General features: G+C 30.7%; 3 protein-coding genes across 5 annotated transcripts; all 3 read left to right on the top strand.

The window, feature by feature from the left end:
• Positions 1-3,712: 3,712 nt before the first annotated feature.
• LOC101262816 (transcription repressor KAN1-like) lies at positions 3,713-10,097 on the top strand. Of its 3 annotated transcripts, none has more exons than XM_004239992.5 (6): positions 3,713-4,837; positions 5,338-5,414; positions 6,220-6,265; positions 6,536-6,644; positions 8,845-8,944; positions 9,558-10,097. In XM_004239992.5, exons 1-6 carry the CDS (start codon positions 4,210-4,212, stop codon positions 9,669-9,671), a joined length of 1,074 nt encoding a protein of 357 aa, XP_004240040.1. In that variant the 5' UTR covers positions 3,713-4,209; the 3' UTR covers positions 9,672-10,097. The 3 variants fall into 3 exon arrangements, with proteins under 3 accessions (XP_004240040.1, XP_069154263.1, XP_010321488.1); XM_069298162.1 differs by having other exon boundaries at positions 3,835-4,837; positions 8,899-8,944; XM_010323186.4 differs by having other exon boundaries at positions 3,835-4,837; positions 8,848-8,944.
• Positions 10,098-15,586: 5,489 nt separating this feature from the next.
• LOC101263118 (shaggy-related protein kinase epsilon) lies at positions 15,587-19,780 on the top strand. Its single transcript, XM_004239993.4, has 13 exons — positions 15,587-15,965; positions 16,452-16,697; positions 16,781-16,873; positions 16,979-17,038; positions 17,158-17,430; positions 17,587-17,661; positions 17,812-17,868; positions 17,943-18,083; positions 18,410-18,460; positions 18,566-18,661; positions 18,811-18,894; positions 19,118-19,220; positions 19,308-19,780. The coding sequence occupies exons 1-13, from the start codon at positions 15,906-15,908 to the stop codon at positions 19,367-19,369; spliced, it is 1,401 nt and encodes a 466-aa protein (XP_004240041.2). The 5' UTR covers positions 15,587-15,905; the 3' UTR covers positions 19,370-19,780.
• Positions 19,781-20,640: 860 nt separating this feature from the next.
• On the top strand, positions 20,641-26,492 carry LOC101263708 (E3 ubiquitin-protein ligase At1g63170). Its single transcript, XM_004239994.5, has 5 exons — positions 20,641-21,459; positions 24,316-24,435; positions 24,524-24,656; positions 25,723-25,887; positions 25,993-26,492. The coding sequence occupies exons 1-5, from the start codon at positions 20,864-20,866 to the stop codon at positions 26,167-26,169; spliced, it is 1,191 nt and encodes a 396-aa protein (XP_004240042.2). The 5' UTR covers positions 20,641-20,863; the 3' UTR covers positions 26,170-26,492.
• The last annotated feature ends 712 nt before the right edge of the window (positions 26,493-27,204 follow it).

Below are 27,204 nucleotides of genomic sequence, written 5' to 3'. Positions count from 1 at the left end.
ACATTAGCATTAAATGCTCCAGCCAAGCACCACCTATAGACTAATGTCATTTAGTGTAACATTGGACATAGTCATGTCACACTAAAACAAGTAACTCGATATATAATGCATTTCACGTTTATGTAAGATAGTAAAAAAGATTATATTATATAAATGGTATATTTTATATGATTGTCATAATTTGTAAAATTAATGATTAATTCTATGGTTTGAATTATGACCTATAAATTATTCATTGCTCAAAAGCTCTTTTTAATTTCCACAAAAGGTGTCACACTAGGGAGCTAGTAAAAATGTCCATGAACATTTAATTGATAACTTACTTAATTGATGATCACTAGCAAGAGCCATATAATTAGCAAGGGGATTGAAAATATTAAAAAGTATTGGAGAGGTTTTCAAATATATCCTTTTAATTTTGTCATGTTGATATATTCCTCGTTATTCCATGTTATGATAGTAGTTCATATATACCGTTATTGTTATATAAAATAACATACATCGCTACCGTAACAAAAGGAGTTCATGTGTACTCATTGTCTAACGAAAGTGAAAAATTAGTTAAATTTATTTTTTTGACTTTAATTTTTTTTAAATCGTGAGGATTATAAATGATCCTTCTAACAAAGCTTAAAGTATATTTTCATACTTTTCATATATAAATTAATTTTTATCATTTTTTATCATCATTATTTGAGTATTTTTATTTCATTCTTTAGTGTAAAGAAAAAAAATTAGTACTAATTTTTTGTGGCTATATTGTAATATAATTTCTTTCTTGATAGAAAAATAAAATAGGGCACTTGTAGTAAATTTTTCAAGAAAATTAGTGAAGCATAAATAATTTTGACAATAAAAAAATAATTTTAAATTAATCATTGAAATAAAAAAAAAGAAGCCAAAAAAAAGTACCTATGAGAGAGATCAAATATACCCATATATATGATTATATTTTTTATAAAATAAATTTTAAATTTTTTTTTCACTTCCTTTAGAGGAATAGATTATACGTGAACCATTTGTATAACATGAGGAGCATATATGTGTCACTTTTATAACAAGGGTATTAATTGTAAATAACAAAGTTTGAAGGTTATATTGTCATACCTTTTCTCAAAAAGTAAATATACGAATAAGCTAAAGGAATTCAATATATACTATATATATTCATCATTGAAGTTAAAATATTTTGACAAAAAGAATCAGATGAGCCCTTACGTATACGATAATATAATAAGTTAAATTATACTGATGCGATGATGAAAATAAATTATTTGTATAATGTAAATGCATATATACATATAACTAGTTTGATCCTATCCGAATATATATATCTTAGCTAGAATAAAAGAAAACAAAATGATAATTATAAAGAAATGCTTTGATTTAGCCTAGGGTTTTGAAAACATTAATAGTTGTGTGTGGATATGATTCATATTTAGTGGTGTATGATCATGTGAAGGAAGACATATTAAAACTCAAGATGCCAGACAAAGTTGTTGAAAGATTAGAAGGGAATATTTGGGAGTATGAAAAAAATGGAATTAGAAGATAATATGTGTGTGTTTTAATTATTTTTAGGTTTGTGCACATGTTAACACCACATATTATATTATTCTACACTACTAGAGAACAAATACCCCTTTTTTGTGGTTCTCACACTCTCCTTCTTGCCTTTAATTTCTCTAAGTCAATGCCTCACTTGTACTTTAATGTTTATATATATTTATACTACATTTATTTTCTTTATTGCATATGTCTAAGTTTGACCTAACATCCCCCTAATCTATTTCAAAATGGGATAGGCTGTTAAAACCAAAAATAACATTGTATTTTTACCTACTTTGTCAGTTTTAAAAAGAATGATTTGATTTGATTTAAAATGAAATTTAAAAAAAGAAGAAGCTAGATTTTTTAATTTTGTGATTTGAAATTGAAATTATGTCAAATGTATCAAAATTTCCTTTAATATTATGATCTTTTACTTGTCACATGAGAAGTTAAAGTTAAATTGTTGCCAAAAAAGGAAAAGAATAATTATTTTTTAAACAGACTAAAAAACTAGATCATTCTATTTCAAACTGGGAAAATTTATTTTAAATATATATATATATATATAAGTTACATACATGGAAGTAAAACTAATTATGACACTACCAATAAATTTTTATTTATTCTAGCTTAATTAGTAGGGTAGATTTTTATTTTTTCATGCTATTAATCTCATTTATTTATTGTAGACTACTATTTACACTCTCGATATATGCCAATTTATATAGTATTGTTTGATTAAACGTAAAATTATAAAAGATAATTTATTTTTTTTAGATTTGTTATAAAAACAAGGTTTAGAACATTACATGGGGTTAAAACTTCCACGAGTCCCATCGTGTGCTTGTACACTCACCATTAGCAAAATTAGTGTTATAAAATATAATTTTTTTATTTATATCTCATCAAATCAACTCATTAAAAAAAATACATAGTAAAAAAAATAAAGTTTCGCTCAAGTATATAAATATAATACTCATTAATTTTTCTTTATCTCAATAATTCAATTATCAATTATGGTATGTGTACAATCAATCATAAATTTTAGTAACCGTACTATATAAACTTACCATCCTTAAGTAAGATAAATAAATGCATATACAAATTAAGTGCATTGTCATGTATTATCTGATGATAATGATGTAAATATTCGAAATAGATATCATAAGTGATTAGTATTGTCATGTATTATCTGATGATACTGATAATATAGGTACACCTAGTATTGTCATGTATTATCTGATGATATTGATGTAAACACTCGATATAGATATTACAAAATTAAGTCATAATGTCGGGTAAAAAATGAAATCGAAACATATAAAAAGACAAAGAAGTAGAAGCGTAGAGAGTGGGAGAAAAAGAATCAAAGGGGAGATGAGTGTCTCTTTCACTCTTCAACCATTTTTAACCCGTTCTCTACGGAGAGAAAAATCAACCAAAAAGTGACCCTTCATCTTTTTCATTTTTTTTATTTATATTTTATTGTATGTGTTTTACTCTTTATAGTTTGTAATTATTGAATTTTAATTAATACAAATCTCACATAAAATCAAAAGATTTAAAGGGTATTTCAAATAAATTACACATTTAACAAATTTAAGATCTTAAAATTCATGAATTTTATCATATATTTCCCTAGTTTAAATTTGTATGTCTGGTTGTAACTTGACACGAAATTTAAGAAAATAAGGAAAAAAAATTGAATCTTAAAATAAATATATGTTAACACACCAGAATCCCTTTTAATTTTTTATGTTTTCAACAATGTCCAAAAGTAAATTAAAGAGTTGCTAAACAAAGATATTTTTCTAGACAAACGAATTAAAACAAAAAAAAAAATTATCCTCAAGGTTATAAATTTTACCAAATCGTTTTTAAAGAATGTATTAATAACGTAAGAACTTTGTTATCAATAATTTAGATTGCTTTGTTTTTTGTTATTTTTTTTACTATAGAGGAGAAAAAGAAAGAAATCATTGAATTTTTTTTTCAAGTGAAGTTGTTTTTGTCTTTAATCAATGTTCTTAGGTTTGAGACATGAGAGTGCTTCCTTCTGAATGAGATTTTGTATAGTGTGAATCTGAATTAGTCGAATTATAATATGAATATCGACCGAGGGTATTAGATTAAAAAAAATGACAACACAAGAAAGAGAAATGAGCCTTGTGTTCAAGTGTCATTTTCTAATAAACAGTACTTCTCGAGGAACACAAGTCTCCTATCCCTTTCTTCCTTTTTTTCTCATTCCATAAAGCCTTTGTTGATTCCTTTCTTTCATTTATTACCAAAACACATATTTCTACTCTTCTTTTTTTTCCTATTGTTTTAATTTTCACAAACACCATTATCCCCTTCTTCTTCTTCCTTTTTCACAAACATGTCCACTTAAAAAGAAGATAAAAGATAAAAATCAAAATCTTTGCTCTTCACTTTTTCTTCACTTACACACTTGGCTTTTTTTTACTCTTTTTTCCACCTAAATCTATCATCAAGAATCAAACTTGAAGTTTGTTCATCTCTCTTTTTCCACATCTTGTTTATGTGTGTTTGCAACTTTTTACTTTTATTTTTCATCAATTTTGGGGTTTTTTGAGGTATTAAAGAAAAAAAAAGAACAAATCTTGAATTGTCATATAATTTTGTTTGCTATCCAATATGCTCTTAGAAGGGGTTTTTGTTCAACAAAACTCATCTTCATCAAAACAAACCCCGGATCTTTCTCTTCATATTAGCCCTCCAAATTCATCATCATCATCAACACGTACAACACATAATAATAGTTTGACTGAGCTTTGTTTAGCTCATCCAACTACTACCAATAATGAAGAAAATAAGAGTTTTTCAAGAAATCCTTTTCTCCAACAAAGCCAAAACATGAATAGTTATCATGGGGTTTCTTTATTAGACCCTATAAAGGGTATCCCAATTTATCATCATCATCAAGATCCAAAGAGATCATCATCATTTGGATCCATTTATCATAATAATTTGGATCATATATCATATTCGAATAATTCCTATGTTACAAATGTTGCTTCCTCTTCTCCTTATAATCGAATACCTATTGTGGCTAATAGATTTCAAAATCAACAACACATATATTATAACGGAGTTGGATTATTAGGTTCACCTTCTTCTCATGAAAGTAATAATTTTTTGATGAGATCAAGATTTTTACCTAAATTTCCAACTAAAAGAAGCATGAGGGCACCGCGAATGCGATGGACAACTTCACTTCATGCTAGATTTGTTCATGCTGTTGAGCTTCTTGGTGGACATGAAAGTAAACACTCTATCTATCTATCTATCCCCTACTTTGAGTTTTTTTTTTTTTTTTACATATGTAATGCACTTGTTTGTGTACATGAGAGTAATAATTTCATTTTTTAAAAAATGTTTTCTATTTTGTGGCTAATTATGGTACATGAAAGGAAACCCCAAATCTTTATTTTTGATTTTAGGGTACATTAGGTTTGATGAGAACATTGTTTATATATATAGTTACGAATACAGATTCACGATTTAAATTTGATATTTGACAGATACTGCAGGAAACTGTGAATTACATGGAGAATTTTCTAAGAATTAGTATGAAAATTAGCAGGAAAATTTCCATGTAGTTTTTATTTTTATTTTTTTTTACACTAGTGTAACTCAAATACACTTTTGCAACTTACATTCATATATGTTCATATTCATCATCACATTTTAAAATTATTGTTGCTTAATAATATATACTAAAAATTGCGTAGTGAAGTCAAATAATGTTGAATTTTTAATTAGGGGCTACTCCAAAATCAGTATTGGAGCTAATGGATGTCAAAGATCTCACTCTAGCTCATGTCAAAAGTCATTTGCAGGTAAATAAATGTATTTTTATTTTTATTATTATTATTTTTTCTTCTTGTGAGGGTGAATTGTTTCTGTTGGCACAATAATCGATGAAAATGCAGTGAATGAATGACTGAATTAAAAGAAAACAAGTCTGATAGTATAGCAGAGAGATAAAGAAAAAGAAAACAGACAAAAGTAAGTCATCATTATTCAATAATAATAATAATAATATTAATAATACTAATACTTCTTCTTGTTACCTTATCAAAAACATCAACCTCGTGATTAATGAATCATGAAACATTTTGACTCACATTTATCAATTTTTTTTAAAGTATTTTTGAAGCAATAAGTAAATAAAATATCTTTTTATATATCGTGTAATTTTGCATCGAAACAAGTTATGAATGAGCCTCTGTTTCTACGTGGTTTTGCCTCTATATATATCTATGTATGAGTAGGGGTAAAGCTAGAATATGGGTTACGAGTTTGACTATACTCAGGATGAGCCTCTTCTCCTACGTGATTTCGCCCCCTCTATATATATTTATGTGTGAGCAGGGGTGAAGCTAGAATATGGATTACGAGTTTAACTATACTCCGTAATTTTAATTTAAATTGTGTATTTGTGTTAGGTTTATTGAATATGTAGTAACTTTTACGGAATATTTTTGAAAAAAAATAAAATTTTAAATTTATAACTTCAAATCTTAGCTTCGTCCAAATATGTTAGAGAGTGAGGAAATATATGGGGGAATAATTGCTTTTTTTTTTTTTTGTATTTATTGAATTGTTGTTATAATTCTAAAATGTTTTTTTATTCTAATGCAGATGTATCGCACTGTTAAAACTACTGACAAACCTGCAGCTTCCTCAGGTAATTAATTAATTAATTCACTACATAAAAAAAAATAGCTATATTTATCGTTAAATAACTTATAGTTAATTGTATTTTTGATAACCCATCACTAACTCATTATTAATAGCTATATTTATTGTTAATAGTCTCTTTATCTTAATAGCTATATTATTGTTAAACAGTCTCTCTATTTTAAAAAAAGAAAAGTATTTAGTAGCTATGTTTATCGTTAATTATTTTTATTTGACGATAAAAATTGTCTGTTGCTAATTATTTTACGACAACCAGATGGATCAGGTGAAGAAGATTTGTTAGCTATTGACAAGATTTTGGATCAAAGAGGTCCATTAGATGGATGTGATGAACCTTCTACAACTCTTTGGAGCAACTCCTCAAGGTACAATTAACACATAAATTATATTATATAAAAATCTTTGAATATATGTTTTTGATTTTCATAACGTTTACGTTCTATGCCCGGACAATATAGTAAATAAATAATTATGTAACTAGGTTAGCTCGTGAGGTAGTTACACATAGATCGGTATGATAAAATTTTGTTATTTCATTTTACTTGATGTAGTTTTTTTACCCCGTCTCAAAATAAGCTATCTTGAAATAATAGCTTTTATATTTCTCATTTTACTTGCACGAGAGATAATTTATAACGAGATAATAATATATTATAAATTTTAAATGTCTTTCTTTTTTTCTTAATTACGTATCCACGTCCATAAAATGGATCGAAGGGAGTATATAAATGCTATAATAGGTTGAATTTAATGTATATACACTCATTATAATAAAAATAACTTTTAGCGGTATTAAATATTGACACTAATAAAGAGTGATAAACTCTTTACAGACATTATTTAAGTGTCATTAAAAATAATGTTGCTTAAGGTTTTAGAGACATATACAAAGTGTGACAATTATTGCTAAAAGTACATATTTAGCAGTTATTAAAAATGAAATACAGCTAATAAATTATTTTTATTATAGTAACTTGCATTATAAAAAATGTTAGTAAAAGAAGATAAATATTTCTAGAATTGATGATTTTTTTTGAACAAATATTTCACACGGACATAATTAACTTTTGAAGTAATGATGAATAAAATTGATATTTACACATTTCCTTTTACTTTTTGCATGAATATTTAGAAATGCAAACCACGTACTTCAATCATTTTCTAATTATTCAAAAAATAATTATATATATATATATATAATAAAAAAAAGGGGTTTCTAGTAGCAGCTTTTGCTTTTTTTTTTTTTTTTGCTTCTTTATTATATTTCATTTTTCTTTTTTCACCTGAAGATTTTTCAACATATGTACCCCCTTATATTTTTTTATTAAAGAAACATATATAATAGTACTACATAAATTAAAGTGTAGTATTTAATTACTGCAACAACTACTTTATCTTTTCTTTTTTCTCTTTCTTTGCATTTTGGTTAATTAAATTAATATAATTTTTTAATATAATTAAATGTATAGACAAAACCCTTTTACTTTACTTTGTTGTTATTCTCTTCACGAGGAGACTTTAGCATATATGTCCAAAAAAAAGACCTGTCTCTTGACTTAAGTGCTCTACTTTTCTCAAAGTTATACATTCGTTTAATTAGAAAGTATTTTTTTTAATTTTATATGCATGGTGTTTCTATGGACGTGTGTTTACATCTTATGTGAATAATATATAGTTAATAATAATATGTAATATCTTTCTTGTTATTTGAAATTTGAAATATAGCTTCTAAGTACGTTTTTTGGAAAACTTGCTTTCCTTGATTACTTAATAACACCTTGATTTGGTTTTATTGTGTCAGTCGAATACTGTAACTATGCCACTTGATTATGTATATATTACATTCAAAAACTCGCACAAATATGAAAAAATATAAGCGTCTATAACTCAACCCTTAGGCTAAATGAGTGTAATGATAGAAGATTTAGGATATTATAGATAGATAGTTGCACATTTTGCTCTTTAAATGAGTTGGATTTTAGTTTAATTTTCTAAATAAGTTGAACATTAATTTTTCGCCTTAAAATGTTGGTCTTAGTATTTGTCTTTTTAATAATCTAATTTATGTCTAATAAGATATAAGTTTTGAAGTCATGTTGGAACATAAATGAAGTATCATACTTGTGAAAAAATTAATTATTTCTTATGAGACACAAAACAAATTTTTCTAGTTTTATCCATTGTGGTTTTTTCTTTTGAGGATAGAGTAGTGATGGTGAAGGAGAGAGTAATAATAAAACAAGTCGTGAGGCTTGTTCAAGTGACTGAACACTTTTATCGTTGATTGATAGATTGAGTATTTAAGTTAAGCCATATACTAAGAAAATGAGAAGACTATTGATCCTTCGGGGGATAGGATGATAACGGGTTGAAGAGTAATAGGCTTGGAGTAGCAAAAAAGTACACTAATAGGGCTAAAGAAGCCCAAAATCACTTGATATACTCGATTCATTCTATTTTTATATAAACGATCTTATAATATAAATATTTTTCATAAGGAGTGTATGAAAACTTTAAAAGTATATATTATAGTATGTAAAGTTTATTTTCTACTTAATTTTTCAGTAGTAGAGAAAGATTGTCACAAGCTAACTTTAATGAATCAAATGGACTCATCAGATCATCCTCTTTCCCATCTCAACAAAGATTCAGCCATCATATAGAGGTACTTCCCTCAATCTCTTCTCGTATTATTGTTAAGATCAATTTACGTACATTTTAACTTGTGTTTTCCTCATTTTACTTTGCATGGGAAGTACTATCGATCAAATGTTAACATGATGTTATAGCCCCAAATTATAATTTTAAATTTCGAAAGATAATGTTCAATATTTAAAATAAAATGGGAATTATAGTATTATTGGTTTATCGGTTATTTGGTTAATTATGATTTAAAAATTTAACCTTCAATCAATCAATCGAAATGTGAATTGTACAATTTTTTAATTAAAGACCCCCTTATTTTTCTTCTCTTTTCTATGTTTTAATAATAATTAGTAACTCACTCACTATATATGTGGAGATTTTATCCCCATTTCCCCTATAAAAAAAAAAGACATCATTTCAACTTTTTTTTTTTAATTTAACAAAAGAAAAAGGAATTGATATAGTCCAAATAACTAACACTAATCAATGTATACTAACGACATACGTCTCAATTTCAAACAAGTTGATCAGGTCAGTTATTTGACCTAACTAAACAGGCAATGTCATCCGTCGCAATTATATTTAAAAATCATGATATTAAGTGTACTAAATGTATGAAGAAATTATTGCAGGAATGTGAATATTCAAGAGCAATGAGCTATGTAGGTTGCAGTTTGGATCAGAAAAACCCTAGCTTGGAGTTCACATTAGGAAGATCAGATTGGGTAGAAAAGAACCATGACTAAAATTTGGGCATCCAACACCTTAAAACATATTAATTTTAATTTTTTTGGGTTTTTGGTTTAAGCTGATTTTTCTAATTTTATTATTTTTTTTGTAATTTGAGATGAGAAAGGTATGTGACATCAAGATTGAAATATTAAGATCTACTACTAAAAAAAAAAAGGAATGGTTTTCTTAAGTTCCCATGTAGCTTCAACTAAGTTGTGACCTACCTATATATATATATATATACAACTTAATTTTTTTTCTAGAGTTTTGTTAATTAGACTTTTTTTTTTCCTTTGTTTAATTTGAGTTCTTGGGTTGTTTATGACTATGTAATATAAAAGTTGTTGGAGTTCTTTTGGTTGTCTATGAAGCATAGAGTTTCTCTTATGTGTATTATAATAATATAACTATTCTAGTGGAATGATTTTTTTATGGTGCAAGGACATTATTATGCAAAACATTAGCCTAGCATCAAATTATAAATTAGTTAATGATGTATCAACATTAAGACATGTAATGTCCAAGATGCAAATATAAATTTATTAAAGAGCAACTCTCGCATATATCAAATAAAAAATTTATATTTGTATGTTATAGTAAAGTCTGCATAATTGCGCTCCATAACAAACATATGTATAATTCGCTATATATATACAGTTGAAGCAAATTGTATAAAACGAAGTATATAAACAAGAAGGAGAAAGACACTTGGGCAGAAAACTGTATAAAAACGAAGTGTATAAAACGAATTGTATTATTATAAGTGTATAGAACGATTATATACAATTTGAATTTGTATAAAATGATAAAGAGAGAAAGACAAAAGAGACTTGACAAGGAATATACAATTGAATCGAATTGTATAAAACGAGAAAGAGAGAAATTATATACAATTTGAAAATTGTATAAAACGAGAAAAAGAGAAAGGCAAAAGAAACTGGCAGGAGAGTATATTTATTGTATAATTATAAGTGTATAGGACGAAAATATATGTACTTGCATGTGTATATATAATTTTCTCATGCTTTATACAAACAGAAACGCAATTTAGGCATTTCGCTTCTGTTTGTATAAGTGAGAAAGGCGAGGGTGGCGAGCGAGATTTAGGAGAGTGGCGAGCGAGATCTGAAAGAGGGGAGAGAGGGGAACAAAAATATATGTATTTATACAATTTTCTCTGCTTTATACAATTAGAAATAATTTTTATATACTTGTTTTTGTATAAAAAGTGAGGAAGCGAGCGAAAGATTGAAGGAGAGTGGCGAGCGAGATATTTGGGAGAGAGGCGCCTAATAATTTTTTGCAAACGTTTACTATGGAGCACAATTAAATCAAATCCTAGCTACTCCATTTATTTTAGGTGATTAATTTGCTATTATATATACAATTTTTCCTTTATTAAAATATAGTATTAATGATGGATGCAAAAAAAAAAAATCCGGACTTGGATCAAGTATTATGAGGACTCTAAGTGGGGGAGTAGGTTGGCGTTTTAGGGCCTTGGCCCAAATTTTGTTCATGCAAGCCAAACTAAATAGGTATGAAAATGGGACGGTGTAGTACGGATTGAGCTTAATTCGTAAAATTTTAATGGAAAAATAACTTAAATACATAACTATAAGTTTTATATTCTCTAATTTTCCCTTCTTTTTTTAAATATTACATAATTCTTTTTTTTTAATTTTAGTGTAAGTTTATAGATACATTACATTCTCTCTCCTATAATACACAATTATCCATTTTAATGCCTATTTTTTCTCCATTAAAACACTCAACCTTTTAAATCAGTTTTTGGATTTTGAATTTTCTCCATTTAAACACTCAACCTTTTAAATCAGTTTTTTGATTTTGAATTATTAATTTTAATTAATTTTAAATAAAAGACCCAATTTTGAAATTTTGAATTTCAAAATTCAAAAATTTTGAATTTCAAAATTCAAAAATTTTGAAATTTCAAAAATTAGAACAACTTCTCTTAACTTCTCCCGTTTTGTTCTTTTAAATCAGTTTTTGGATTTTGAATTTTCTCCATTTAAACACTCAACCTTTTAAATCAGTTTTTTGATTTTGAATTATTAATTTTAATTAATTTTAAATAAAAGACCCAATTTTGAAATTTTGAATTTCAAAATTCAAAAATTTTGAAATTTCAAAAATCAGAACAACTTCTCTTAACTTCTCCCGTTTTGTTCTTACTCCATCAAGTTTCAGTTCTTTTTTTTTTCCATAATCATCTTCCTTCTCTTAAAGATTACTTACTCCGCCATTGCAACTTCAACGTAAACCCACATGCTTAACAACTCCCAAAAATAAAAACCCTAAACCCTCAAGTTCAGTTACCGAAGAAACAAATTCCAATCAGAGGAAAGATTAAACGAACAATCAAAAAGCAGATGAATTTGGTAATCTTCTTGTTCTTGGAGGCAAGCAGATGAACTGATACATGTTTTGAAAATTGTTATAATGTATCATTCACTAAGTTTAATAAATGTTTCATCCACTGTACTTGATGATACATATAGAATCAATGTGTATATTGTTTAGGCGATGTTTCTGATACATGTATTAGATATGTATCACATGTTATAATGTTTTAGTTAATTCACTGATACATGTAGTAGACATGTATCACATGTTTTTCATGTAGTATGAATTTCTGAAAACTGAAACCATGTATCAGTAAGTTATTAGTTGTTTTATTTAGTATTTATATTTCAATATCATTATAATTTGCTGTTTTATTTTCAAATTGCAGCCACTGAAGTACAAGATTAAAAAGATATCAACACAACTCATAAGGTTTGCTGACAATTTTAACAACAATTTCCTAAAGGACTTTGAAAAATATATAGGGGAGAATATTATCCAAATGTTTAATGATATGTTACCTTATACATAGGGGAGAATGTTATCCAATTACGTGCTGATTTTATGGTGATTAATGATCTGTTACCTTAAATTAAGTTGTTTTAGTAACAACATTAATTGTACCGTTTTTTCTCAATTTTTTTCTCAACAGTTTAAACTTACCATGTATCATTTACCATGTATCACTAGAGTCTAAAGTATCACGAAACAACAAATTTAAGGGATTTTTTGTAAATACTAATTTTATCGGGACAAAATGTAATTATTGAATTACACTATGAGATTCCTTAAATTTTTACAATTTTAATTTAGTCCGCTCAGTCTTGCATAACAATCCTTTTCATTTTCAACCCGCCTCGCATAATTCTTTTCATATTTTTTTTTCTAGTAATGTTTGAAACTAAAAAATTAAATTCATTTTTTCATTAAGTTGTATTAATTTAATAGGATAATGACTTAAAATTTTACTTTTTAGAGGTCAATTGGGAAACAAGTAAGAAATTGTATTATTTTATATTGAACCATTTTCATTTATTATCTTGAATATTTTAGTAGCTTTAATGAAATTATCTTAATAAATAATGTTTTATCACTCTTATAACATGCAAAGTTAAGTTTGAACTCATATAAAATTACATAAACCCGCAACCCGCTCTACCTCACATTAATTTTTAAAAATCCACTTTATCCCGCCCCGCATCTGACTCACCCCACACAACCTTAAACCCATCCCACCCCGCATCTGTCTAAACCCATTGTCATCCACAACTAAATTATTTCCTCCTTAATTACTAGCCCGTTAGTCAAATGTTGCTTTTTAAAGGAATTTTCGATAATGAATTAATAACTATAGTTAGACTTTATTATAGATCTAGATTTATACACGGTTAAATTAGATTCTTAGCTACATGATGAAAGGATGTGAGACGCGAGAGGTGAGTGAAAGGATGAATACATATTATATTTCTTGTATTATTATGAATACAATTGATATCATTAATTTGTATCAACAGATACAATAGCGTTAAGTTATATTGGATTGTATTAATGAATACAATAATATCATATCACTTTGTATCAACTGTATCTATTTCTTTATGTATTCACTATGTATCAAAATATTTAAATGTATTTGCAATTGTCTTTGTTCCTTTTGTATTCACTCAACCCATATGTCTAGTGATTATTACTATATGTTTTATGATCTATTGATACCAATAATAAAAGGAAAGAGGCCATAATGAGAAAACAGGTCAAAAATATATTTCTTAAAAAATATGACAAGCATATAATAGTGATAAATAAATAGGAAACATGGTTGAGCCAATTGGTCGAGTCTAGGAATCCAAATCATTAGTAAATATGAATGGCATATTATTTTTTTAAAAAAAAATCAATTTATATTGTTAAAGAGATATTTAAGGCCCTTTTTCATATTATAAATAAGAGATGAATGAAAAAATAAATCTATTTTTTTTTTAGTTTTATACCTGAACTATTGAAAATGTGAGTTTCATACCTAAATTATCATTTATTAGTATTTCTTAGATGTTACTAATAAGTGATAGTTTAGGTATGAAATTCACACTCTTATAGTTCAAGTATGAAACTAAAAAAAAATTGTTTAGATATATTTTTGACACTTATTTCTATAAATATTACATGAGTTATTTCTCTTAATCAATCCGATCAAATGGTTAGACCAAAAAGCCCTCTCCCGGATATTCCGCTAGCATATAGGCACTTTGTATGAGAAAGAAATAATATAAATATGGTGATTATCTAACGAGATACTATGTAATTCCTCGGAAAAAATTTACTTGTATCGGGTTTCACACCAATTCATGATTTAATGAAATAAAATAAATCATAAATTTAAACACATGAATACATATATTGATTTGATATAAAAAGTTTAATGCGGATAAAATTTACTCGTAATTCCTCCTCTACGCCAAGGTCATTTTCGCCATTTACCCACTAAATTCCAAAATAATCAAACTGTTAGGTTATGGAGCCTGATTAATATATATAAAAGTTTATTCTCTATTTATTCTCTGCAATAGAAAATACTTGATTTATTAATATAAATATACCTCATCGCCGTGAAAATTTACTTACGGAGTGTTACCACGAAATATTGAGTTTTCTCTTTCGCTCTTATATCTTTCTCTTGTGTGCGTGAATTCGATTCTAACACAAACACCCTTACATCATGCCATGACGTTCAATCAACGGTGTAGAATCAAAGTTTGACTGAAAAGTACACAAAAAACAATGTAGAAATGACGGATGACTTTGACCAGCCGATTTGAATTTTTCTAAATATAGAACTCTATGAATTAATTATTTTTTTATTAAAAAATTTAAAATATTATAAATGTAGTTATTTATTCTGATTTATATCGCTCTCGTCACATTTTGAGTCCAATAAAAAAAATTGAAACAAAAATAGTGTTGAGAGTACATTTTCAAAATAAAATCCAAAGAAAGATTAGAGTATTTGTAAAGAAAGAGTAGAGTATTTTGTAAATCTTACTTCTATTTACGGTTAAGAATTAAGATAAAAAGATAATCTTTAATAGATAAAATATTTCGTATATTCAAATTTATATGTTTTTTTTAATCTTTTGATATGTAAACTTCATATTATTTGAATTAAGTCTGTTGCATAAAATTTGTTAATGCACTTTATATTTTTTGTGCGATTTGCAGACTATTACACATTCAGTTTTTAAAGTTTATTTGTTATTAATTTATAGACATGCTAATTGCTAAATTGTTATAATGCAATTAAGATATGACTTTAACTGTTTATCAATTAATGATTATTATTGATTTAACCGTTAAAATTTAACATATTTTTTTAATTAAAAATAACCTAGAAACAAGATGACAAATCAAATGAATCCATATATATAAATTGATAAATTACATCTGATTAAAAAACAAACACTAACGCATTACATTATATTATTATTATAGAATAAATGAGAGTTTAAGATTATAAGTTTAAACTAGAATTTATATATCTCATTCAAAATTAAAATTTAAAAAATTTGAATCTCGAAATTTAAATCCGACACGTAAATGGCTATATAGGAGTATAATAGTTATCTTTCTTTTTTTATTTTCCTCTGTTTTGGTCTGATCAATTTCATTTTCAATTTTTTCTTCCCCTTTTGTCTCTTTTTTGTTGAACGCAGAAAGGAGAATATATATATTTGTTATTTCTTCTCCTTCTGTGTATCAATTTCTCGTTTGTTGTTCTTCGTCTTCTCTCTTTTTTTTTTTCAGAAACTTTTTGTTTCTGATTTAAGAAAAGAGAGCGAGGAGAAGCAACAATTTTTAGGGTTTGAATAAATCGGAAAAGGAAAGAGATGAATGTGATGCGTCGCCTCAAGAGCATTGCGTCTGGACGATCTTCCATTTCCGATCCTGTAATTTCCTCTCTATGTTTTTTTTTTTTATAATTTATTGATTTTTTTGGTTTTGTTTGCTTCGTTTTTTGTTGATTTGTGATTGTGTAGCATGTTTTTTCAACTTTTTTTTTTGATCTTAGCTTTTTGACTGTCTTGAATTATTCTATATTATGCTTATTTGTACTTGATTGGCTTGTTAATGCGACCGAAGATAAGTAGTTTTACTGTAAAATTAGGTCGTAGGATTAACTCAGCACCCATCTCATTAATCACCTATATGCGAGACTTTGTCATTTTTTAACATTTACCATTGCTAAAGATGGTGATAGAACAATCTCATTTACTAACTCTGTGATATGATTATAATGTTTAAATGAATCATGAGATTGTTAATGTTTCTTCTGATGTGATTGTCGTCAAATAATAATATACTCAGTATAATTTTTCATGAGTGGGGTTTGTGTTTAAGTGCATTTTCTCAATTTTTTTTTACTAATTTAATAGGGAGTGGATATTAGTCTAAAGAGACTGAAGAATGAGCAAGAAGTAGATCACAGGGTTGATATTGAATTTCAAATGGAAGAGCGATGTACTATAGCGTCAAAGGATGATGTGACTTCTACATCTGAGGGAAGTGATGCAAGTACATTGACTGTCGATACAAGGCAGGAAAAATCTGGAAAGGAGAAGCTTCCAAATGAAATGAGAATTAGAGAGAAAAGTTCTTATGACCATGAGGATGACTTAAAGGTAACTTCTTATTTATATAATACATCATGTTGCTTTATTGTTTATGGAGAATCCTTTTTTTATGATATGATAAAATGTTATAGGATATGGAGCCTACTGTTGTTAGTGGTAATGGAACAGAAACAGGCCAGATAATTGTGACTACTCTGAGTGATCGAAATGGACAGAAGAAACAGGTAAGTTTCATCTTCAGAATTGAACAGACTTAGATGTGATGTCGCTTGTGATTTGTTATGTAATTGGATTTTACTCAATTAATAAACTTCATGCTATTGTCCCAGACACTGTCTTACATGGCTGAACGTGTGGTGGGTACGGGATCATTTGGAGTTGTGTTTCAGGTAAAATTGTGTTTGATTGGGTCAGTAGGAAGGATCAGGTGTTTATTTGAAAGCATTGAAGTCGTCTGGGTGGCTCTGCTTGACGTTTGCTCATTTCTTCTCTGTTTTTCTTTCCTTAGGCCAAGTGCCTAGAAACAGGTGAGTCTGTGGCCATAAAGAAGGTCTTGCAGGATAGGAGATACAAAAACAGGGAACTACAGATTATGCGCATCCTTGATCATACTAATGTTGTTCACCTGAGGCACTGTTTCTATTCTACTACTGAGAAGAATGAAGTTTACCTTAACCTTGTTCTGGAGTATGTGTCTGAAACTGTGTACCGAGTTTCAAGGCACTACAGCCGAGTGAACCATCACATGCCCATCATATACGTTCAATTGTACATGTACCAGGTAAGCGTTTGGGTGATTTCTTACTTTTCTATGTAAGAACTTTGTGTAAATAAGATAATTTCGACACTTTTACAGTACATCATCTTGTTTACTCGAATTATCTTGATTTTCCAGAAGCTATAACTTGATTTCTTTCTCATAATTATCATAATGCAGATATGTCGGGCTCTAAATTACATGCACAATGTAATTGGGGTATGTCACCGTGATATTAAACCTCAGAATCTTTTGGTAAGCTTGCTGGTTATGCTCCTTTGCTTCTAGGTGTTTGTATCTTTTCCATTTCCTTGGTTATTTGTGACAGTTGCTTTCCCTCTTCCTTCATTGTGATTGCTTCTGTTCTAACTATTTGTGGTATTATTGTTTTAACTATTGCTATAGGTTAATCCACACACTCATCAGTTGAAGATCTGTGATTTTGGAAGTGCAAAGATGCTGGTATGTGGTGTTCTTTTGAGAACTACGTTTTTCTAGGTGTTTGCCCCTACTCAGACTTTTGTTTCTTGCCATAGGTGCCTGGGGAGCCCAATATAGCCTACATTTGTTCTAGGTATTATAGAGCGCCTGAATTGATCTTTGGGGCTACAGAGTACACAACGGCAATTGATATGTGGTCAGCTGGTTGCGTTTTCGGTGAGCTACTTTTGGGACAGGTGAGTCGACTTTGTGGTTCCTATCTTCTCACTCTTTCTGATATTAGCTGTAGAAAGTTGGTAACTTTTTCTTACACCTACATAGCTTTGGTTTCTATGGTGCCTCTCTTGTGCTAAGGTAGATATTTAGGTGCTTGCACCTAAATGTTTCCTACTTGTAGTTGATTCTCTTTTTTGGCGGATCATGGTATTATTATGGTAGTTTTTTTGGTTGTGATATACTACTTCTCTATGAAAGTCTTAGAAAATCTTTTTTTCTGAGCATCATATTTCGAGTTACTGTGGTATAAACTAGTCTGATGCATTGAATGTTGCATCATGTGTAGCCTCTTTTCCCTGGAGAAAGTGGTGTTGATCAGCTGGTGGAGATCATCAAGGTATGCTATTATGGTACATCAGTTTTCATCCCCCATTCTTAAAGCGTTGCCAGTTGAGTTTCATTCCGTTGCTTATGGTCTTTTGATGTACTTAATCCGTGCTAGATTTTGGGGACACCAACTAGAGAGGAAATTAGGTGCATGAATCCAAACTATACAGAGTTCAAGTTCCCTCAAATCAAAGCTCACCCGTGGCACAAGGTTTGTTACAAATTATCAAGTATAGTGTTTATTTATATCTTAGTTTCTTTTGTTTGTTCTCCTCGCTGAAGTTCTTTGACCCACTGTCCCTTCCAAGTTCACTCACTCATAGGCTGAGGCGCTGAAGATTGAATCTCAATATTTTGCAGATATTTCAAAGAAAAATACCCCGTGAAGCTGTAGATCTGGCCTCAAGGTTGCTGCAGTATTCACCAACTCTCCGATGTACTGCTGTAAGTGAATGACTAAGCCTTTTCCTGCAGTTAGCATAAAGCTTAAAGTAGTTAATGAGAAAACACATACAAACTACTTGTGTACAATCAATAAGTTTATGAAGCCTATTGAGAGGGCGACCATATTTCACCAGTAGTATGTAAACATGCTTGTAGACTCCTTTCGTGGATTTGATATGATGAGGCATTTTGAATAAGTCATAGTCTTTATATTCATTTTCAGTTGGAGGCATGTGCACACCCTTTCTTTGATGATCTGAGAAAACCAAATGCTTGCTTGCCTAATGGACGACCTTTGCCACTTCTATTCAACTTCACACCTCAAGGTTGAGCTGAGTTCCGTTTTTTTTTTCCTTTCTAACTTTATCGGTATAATTACCTCGCCCCGTCTGACTGTAGTAAGCCTCACACAGAACTTTCTGGTGCACCCACTGAACTGAGACAGCGCCTTATTCCTGAGCACATGAGGAAGTGAATTGTGCAAAAGAGTTTTTTGAGAGGGGTCTACAGCATTTCTAGGCCAGCAAGGATGGTGACATGCATGCAGAAAGAGTTATGTGCTAATATGATCAGAGTTAGAGTTCACAATATGAAATTCTTTTATTTATTAAGTTGATGTGTTAGTGTAGAATGCCCTAGGCAGTTCTAGATGAGTTCACATCTATAAATTGTTTTTGTTACAACATACATCTAGTTTGTGGGCATTCAGAAGATCAGTAGGTTCTTCCAAACAGGATTACTAGTTGAAATAGGTTTATTTTTGTGTAATATCAATTTGATTTGATTTCTTCCACTTGCCTTATATAGGAATGTGAAATTCATTACTTAATGTATTCTCTAATGTCTCTTTGGAACTATATTTAAATAGTCTCAGTTACGATTCTCACTCTGTCTAGATCTCAATATTGCATTTTCCATTTTGTATAAGAGAATTTTTATTGAAATATCATTTCATTTTGTTATGATAAATGAAAAATATTTTTATTTTGTAAAAAGAACAGATAAAAGTTAAAACTAAGTAAAAATTGAACGAATTAGTGTAATACTATAACTTAAAGTACCGTTAGTAGTATATAGTAGTAGAAATGAAACAATGTTTAATTGTTTTACTATCTTTGATTTGTGTTTTTTATAACATGAAGTAGAAAAGGATCTGGTAACTGAGCTCATGTCCTTGGTAAACTAAAACAACATCATGTCTTATCTAAGCAAATTTCTTTAACATTTCTCCGGCTTACTTTTACATCTATTAAAACTATCTAAGTCAACCTCCCATGCCTCCATATTAGGGTGTGTGCAATTACTTTACACATGTCCAGATTATCTCGATCTTATTTCTTGCATCTTGTCCTTTATCGAGATCACTTCTATCATATCCCAGATATCTTTATTTCTAATCTTATCTCTTTTAATATGCCCACACATTTATCCTCATCTCTGCAACTTTCATCTTCTTGACATGAGGATTCTTGATTGACCAGCACTCCATACAACATAGTTAATCTTACCATCGCTTTTGTATAACTTGTCTTTAAGTTTTGGTGATACATTTTATCACACTAAATTTCAGATGTGAGCATTGAACTTAAAAATAATAAGAACAATTATTTTCACGATGATGACTTAATAATTTAGCTCAAGTGTATAGATATAATTATGGAATATTTTATATTTTTGGCAAAAAATTTGTAATTTAAGAAAAGAAATAATTACTTATATTATTAGTTTACTACAAGGAAAAGAAACAGACGCGTGTTATTTGGCGGGTTTCACTTAGCGCAGCTACAAAATCGAATTGCCTTTTTGGAGAGTACATCTCTTTCTATACTCTCTAGCGCGTGGTGGACCAAAAATTTTTGTCATTTCACTTTCCTAACCCAAATTCAAAATCACCATTTTGTCTGAAAATCAACCCTACCTGAAACAAACTTCAATTTCCCGTCGTTATCTTCACACAAATTTTCCGGCGATGTCTACGGAAACAGCCGCCAATGATAACATACCTAACGCCGATGTTAGCCCAAGCAACGGTGTCGGAATTGATACGACGCCGTTTCTCACTAGCCAGAATTCCAGGAGCCGACGTTCGTTCCGTCGCCCTCCGAGCCTCAGAGGAGCTGCCGGATTTCTACGGCGTGCAAGTAGCCGACGATTGATGCGTGAGCCGTCGATGCGAGTAAGAGAAGCCGCTGCTGAGCAAATCGAGGAGCGGCAAAGTGATTGGGCTTACTCAAAACCTATAGTGATAATAGATCTTTTATGGAACTTAGCTTTTGTTATTGTATCGATTTCTGTGCTTGTACTGAGCCGAAATGAGTCTCCTTCTATGCCGTTAAGGCTTTGGATTGTTGGATATGCTTCACAGAGTGTGCTTCATATGGTTTGTGTTTTCGTTGAGTATAGACGCCGACGGTTAAGGGAATCCACTGAAAATTTGAGTAGTTCTGAGCAGAGAAGCGGGAGTGCTAGTTGGAATACCGAAGTTGGGAACTTGAGTTCGGAGAGTGACGGAGGGGAGTCTGGTGATTATTCGCAGGAGAGGAATCAAAATGAGGATGAAACTAGGTATCTTATGATCCCATTCTTTTAAACTATTCAAATAACTATTGTTTCATTATAAAGCAAGTTAACATTTTTGAACTGCATATATACCTATTTAAACACTGTTTCATGAGATGGAATGAGAATATTATCGTTGTTGGTAATTCTTGCTTTTGTGGATGCTTGGTGAATAAGAAATTGCTTGACGTTGTTTCTACTGTTGCATAAGTTGGCTTAGTGTTACTAATTGAACTCTGAAGCTAGTTTCTGTAGCATGGCTGAAAGAGTGGTAGCCCTAAAGATACTTATAACCAGGGGTGGAGCTACAGTGTAACATGGGATTCTGGCGAACCCAGGTAGCTTTTGTGTCGACCCTATATTTGTACTAAAAACTCAAGAAACAAATACTCATATAGTTTTTAACGAAGTTGCTCCGACTTGGGTGCGGGTGTATGGTACGGGTGCGGATCTAGAGGTCAGATACTCTATAACCTAAATTTTAAGATTGGGGGATACGGATCAATGTGTGGATATGGTTGCGGGTTTCGTCTAAAAATACAGTTATAAAACCTACATTATGAGATATTATTTGGAGAACTCGAGGAGAAAATAATGATCCAGAGGAGAATCTCGGAAGGAGAGAGTGGCAGTAGAAATTTATATATATACAAGGTATTCCCTTTCTTTCAATTTCACTTAAGCTTCTGTTTTTATTACAGAAATCATTGAATCTTTCTAATGTTCCTCCCTCGAATCTGGTCAAAGTATCCAAAATCCGCTGTCCAAATCGAGTACGGATCTCACACCCACATCGTATTGACTGTTGACATGCTTAGGAGTCCGAGCAACTTAGGTTTTTATCACGTGAAACAACATACAAAAACAAGTGGAGTGTGTATCGGCGGACTGCAAAGCTTTTGTTTCCCCTAGGATATGTGGGTCCTAAACTTGGTACCTGTGCGTCATTTGTAGTTGCTTTCTTGCTATATGTGCTCTCTTTCTAAAAGAGAATATTCAGTACTCTCTCCGAGTTTCTCGTAGGTCTTTTTCTTTTCTTTCTATGTGCAATTTTTTGAAAAAAACAACATAAAATGTATAATGAACCAAAAAAAGCAAGTTGTTGTATTACGGTGCCATCGTTTATTTACGTTTTCAAGATATGACAACTGTTGAGTGCAATTAAAATGATAGTACTTACATTTATATAGTGTAAGTAGTTTGTCATATTTAGTTTGTCGTTTTTAAAAATAGATTAATATCGGTATTTGTTTGTTAGTTTGGGATTGTTATACATTAGATTGAGTTCATTGTCCTGTCTTAAAATTCATAACCCATAAACCTAAAATTCTGCTTCGGCTTTGGAAGGGCTTGGAATCTTTTGGGATGGCCATTTAGAGGCTGCCGCAGAACTACTAAAGGAAAGCCCGCCCCTGCTAGCTAACGTAGAAAGATATTTCAAGATAGCAGCTGTCTCTATGTGAATCTTACTTCCCCTATGTGAAATAAAAGTTCGTCCAGCTGTCTTCTAGCTTCGACAAACCAGGATAATTCCTTATATAAAGGAAGGAAGTTTCAGAACTCTGACCACGTCATCATAAGAAAATACTGAAAAATCTTTCCAAGCTCAGAGAATTTCGGAAGGCGCTCTGCAGCTAACATAACAGCCAGCTGAAAAACTGTGTATTCAGACAAAAGCATCAATTGGTTTACTCTGCTCCGTTTTTTTGTCAAGATAGGATGATGAGATTATCATTTTACTAGAGATTAGGATAGTCAGAGTAGTGCAGAAAAATGACATTTGTATTGTGGTTTGCTTGATTACTGCAGATGTCTTTCTTAGATAGCTTGCTTGTTTCTTGTACAAATGTTGCTTTATCATAGGTAATCACTGCATAAATCTGCTGCGTCAATATTGGCCTATTTGGTTGGAGAGGCACTAGAGGCTCCATTTTGAGAAACAATCTTACAGGCACCTTTCCTATTGGAATAGTGAAGGCAGGGGAAGCTTTACTTCTAGAGACTTTGCTAATGGGGGACATTTTACCTAAACAGGAAAGTGTAGGTTCTGATCAATATCTCAGACTATAGATTATGCATAATCATGAGTTGATTTGTCTAATCAACTATATAGTGATATTAAATTAGCTAAGGCTATGTATTTTGATGTGCTCAAATTAATTTGGTGCTAGTTTTTTTTTCTTAATTTCGATTGTTAAAAGTGTTTGATCATATTATCTTAAGGCTTAGGGTGTTAAAGAGAGCACATTTTTATTCTTTTAATTATGTATTCAACACACCCTTCACATGTAAGCCTGGTTGTTTTTCATGGTCAAGCATGTGGAAATTCTTTTTATATAACAAGTGGCGGTGAGAGTCAAACTGAGGATCTCTGCCTACGTTGTTTTGTACCATGTTAAAGTGTGTACTCATCTAAAAGATTAGCCTGTTATTAAAAAAATACAGTTTTATTTGTTTAATTTTGTCTGTAAGATATATAAAGTCATTTGGTGCTACGTGACAATCCTTATCACTTTAGTGTAACTCAAAAGTAAACTTACTTCAAAACTTCTTCGGGTGCTGAAATGGACACCCGTGTTACTGATGCTCTAGTTTTACTGGCCTATTTGAGAACTAACGTCCAGTAGGCTGCTGAACTTGGATAGTTGAACATGAATCCCAAAGTTATTCAAATTGATGCCAAAACAACAACATACCGAGTGAAATCCCACTAGTGGGGATATTCAAACTGTGAAAAATGAAGGTTGTTCCCGATGAATGGTTGAAACCAATTTTATTTTTTTTAAAAAAATGTTTCGAGAAGAATAGAACTGCATATTTGTGCCTAATAATGTACCACTGATTCTTGATTTATTGTTTCAGTGTTGCCAAGCATCTGGAGTCTGCAAACACCATGTTTTCTTTCATTTGGTGGATAATCGGGTTCTACTGGGTATCTGCTGGTGGCCAGACTATGCCCCGTGATGCGCCTCAACTTTACTGGTTTATCTTAAAACTAGGCTCTCGCTCTACTTCATTTTCTTATACTTCTACTTCTACTTTATGTTAATTTAAATGGTATCTTTTGCAGGCTCTGTATCACATTTCTGGCGTTTGATGTGTTTTTTGTTGTTATATGTGTTGCTGTGGCTTGTGTCATTGGAATTGCTGTTTGCTGCTGTCTCCCATGTATTATTGCAATCTTATATGCAGTGACAGATCAGGTAAATCTGTTAAACCTTTCGTCACTTCAATCATTTGTCATGATTCACAACGACGACATTCCTTTTGGCATGTAAGTCAAACTTGTAAATATCTGTCTTCACTTCTGTATTTCTTTTCCCGAACTGCTTTGATATGCTTTTCCTTGAGCTGAGGGTCTATTGGAGACAACTTCTCTACCTCACAAGGTAGGGATAAGATCTGCTTACACAGTACCCTCCCTGCACTGGGTGTGTTGTTGTTGTAACCTCGTAGATATTTGTGGTTATGGGAAGGAAAAAATCTTTGATAATAGCTTTTAGGAGATTCCTGTGTTTATAGATAATGTTAGCTTGAGAATATTTAGAAAAATATCAATGAATACTCTATAATGTTCATTAAAAAAAATAAAAAACAGATTCAGCAACACACACATTGTTTATGCTTTTGGAGCAGCTGTTCTTTTTGATATGTTGTCTGAGTTAGAGCTCCTTGTTATACATAAACAGAGAAAAAAGAAGGCTTTCAATGTGCACAACGTATTGGTTTTCGTCAATATGGTTCAAATAGCTGTTGCAAATTGTGTAAGATTATACATTTGTTTGGGTTATTTTATACATCCGAGTTTGTTTCAGAAACATAAAACGCAGGAAGGTAGTTGTGTAATCAGCATTGTTGGGATTTTTCTTGCGCAGCCTTTTGTTAGACCTTTTAAGAAAAGATCTTCATTATTGAAAGGAGATATTGATGTGCATTATTTTTCTTACAAGAGTCGAAGTAATAAAGAAGTTGTAGTACATATTTCTGCACCCTTGTACAATAAATGCAACTAGAAGCTCTTGGCTGAATTCCCCAAAGATTTGAATTGATGTCCTGTCATTGATTCCCCAACTTGAATCTCGTTCAATCTACAAACACGTGCAATTTCATCTCCAACTGAGACCACTCGACCGATCTTATTCTCTTGAGAATCTAGTCAAATGAGATTACTTAAAATATGATGGAACCGCTGCTTTTCTTGGGTGGATCTTCTCTCTCACCTGGTAGTTCTCAATATCTCTCTCATAATTTACTTATCCCTTGAAACAGGAAGGTGCAACGAAGGAAGATGTTGAAAGACTGCCTAAGTACAAGTTTAAGAGACTAGGCAACTTTGAGAAAGAGAATGGTGATATCCAAGAATCATTTGGAGGAGTAATGGTTGAATGCGACACCGATACACCTACTGAGCATGTTCTTCCACCAGAAGATGCTGTATGTTTTATGAAACATTCGTCTTTTTCTCAACCAGGAACTTTTCATGAAGTATCACAAACTTTCCAAGTCTTAGAAGTTAAATCTGTTATTTACATTTTGCAGGAATGTTGCATTTGCCTTTGTTCCTATGAAGATGGAATCGAGCTGCGTGAGCTCCCATGTCGTCACCATTTTCATGCTGCCTGCATAGACAAGTGGTTGTATATAAATGCAACCTGTCCTCTTTGCAAGTTCAATATACTCAAATATGGCAATCAAAGTGGCAGTGAAGAAGCATAAGCAAGTGCCGCTACTTATACATCCTTCACATTAAAGATCTTGATATAAGTTCTGGGATTCGATCGTCTCCATCAACCGGAAAATTCTTCACCAGGTTCAGACTCAAGCAGCCCAGAACTTGCTTCTGCTCACTTATCTTTTCAGTATATATATTGCTGTTTATTTTCTGTCTTCAATATAATATCTGTATAGGTGGTACTTTTCTATACCTTGTGTTTGATTTCTTCACCATATGTGTGTGTTGCATGAGAATAACCCAGATTTGGTTAACCCGCCCGTATTATGATTTTCTTACATAAAAAGGGTCAAATTTATTTATCCAACCTGTGTTTGATTGCAGGAAATATGGACGGGTTGAGTTGTGATCCATTTTTATTTGATTCGTTTTCGACTTGTTCAAACCCAACTAACCTATCCATTTGCCACCACTAGATAAAGTCAAGTCATCTTTACTCCCCGCAATATTCTGGAATTGTATATCCTCTCACATTTTCTTACGTTGGTAGTATATGACCTTTTTCACTTTCGTCGAATATTCAAATAAAAAATGCAACAGATCTGCCATCTGTTACATATATATTTTCTCATATTTGATTGAATTAGATGTTTTTCAAAGTAATTTTCAATCTCTTTTTCTATTTTGAGGAAAATGACTTTTGAAGTAAAGAAAATATCTTTCTTTGAATTTCACTACCCGAAAATAGGCTGCCCACTGACCTGACCCCGGCTCCTGACCCACCCCAACTCTGACCCGAGACTCGAATCTCAACCTCGCCTCAGACCCAACTCCCCACATCGAATCCTGTCCCATATCTTGATCCCCGCCTGACTCAGATATGATTTTTAAAACAAAAATCACATATATTGCAAAACCTCTTAACATATCTAGGTGAGTATACTATGGTGAATATAACTTATCAATCTATGATTTCTTATGTACTCACATATGATTTTTATATTCATATAGTAAAAGACTATGAGTGAAGTGTGGTATCAATAGTGAACATTCATACCAACAAATATTTACACAAAATT

This window comes from Solanum lycopersicum, chromosome 5 (genome assembly GCF_036512215.1).
Source record: "Solanum lycopersicum chromosome 5, SLM_r2.1".
Taxonomy (NCBI): Eukaryota; Viridiplantae; Streptophyta; class Magnoliopsida; order Solanales; family Solanaceae; genus Solanum; species Solanum lycopersicum.
The sequence above is the reverse complement of the archived record's forward strand: the minus strand, read 5'-3'. Positions and strand labels throughout refer to the sequence as shown.

Bases quoted from the DNA above. Each gene is read 5' to 3' on its own strand.
- LOC101262816 (XM_004239992.5), top strand. From the start codon at position 4,210: ATGCTCTTAGAAGGGGTTTTTGTTCAACAAAACTCATCTTCATCAAAA. The intron at 4,838-5,337 runs GTAAACACTCTA...ATTTTTAATTAG, and splicing joins GCTTCTTGGTGGACATGAAA to GGGCTACTCCAAAATCAGTA. The intron at 6,645-8,844 runs GTACAATTAACA...TTAATTTTTCAG, and splicing joins CTTTGGAGCAACTCCTCAAG to TAGTAGAGAAAGATTGTCAC.
- LOC101263118 (XM_004239993.4), top strand. From the start codon at position 15,906: ATGAATGTGATGCGTCGCCTCAAGAGCATTGCGTCTGGACGATCTTCC. The intron at 17,431-17,586 runs GTAAGCGTTTGG...ATCATAATGCAG, and splicing joins TTCAATTGTACATGTACCAG to ATATGTCGGGCTCTAAATTA. The intron at 18,084-18,409 runs GTGAGTCGACTT...CATCATGTGTAG, and splicing joins GTGAGCTACTTTTGGGACAG to CCTCTTTTCCCTGGAGAAAG.
- LOC101263708 (XM_004239994.5), top strand. From the start codon at position 20,864: ATGTCTACGGAAACAGCCGCCAATGATAACATACCTAACGCCGATGTT. The intron at 21,460-24,315 runs GTATCTTATGAT...TTATTGTTTCAG, and splicing joins CAAAATGAGGATGAAACTAG to TGTTGCCAAGCATCTGGAGT. The intron at 24,657-25,722 runs GTAAATCTGTTA...CCCTTGAAACAG, and splicing joins TATATGCAGTGACAGATCAG to GAAGGTGCAACGAAGGAAGA.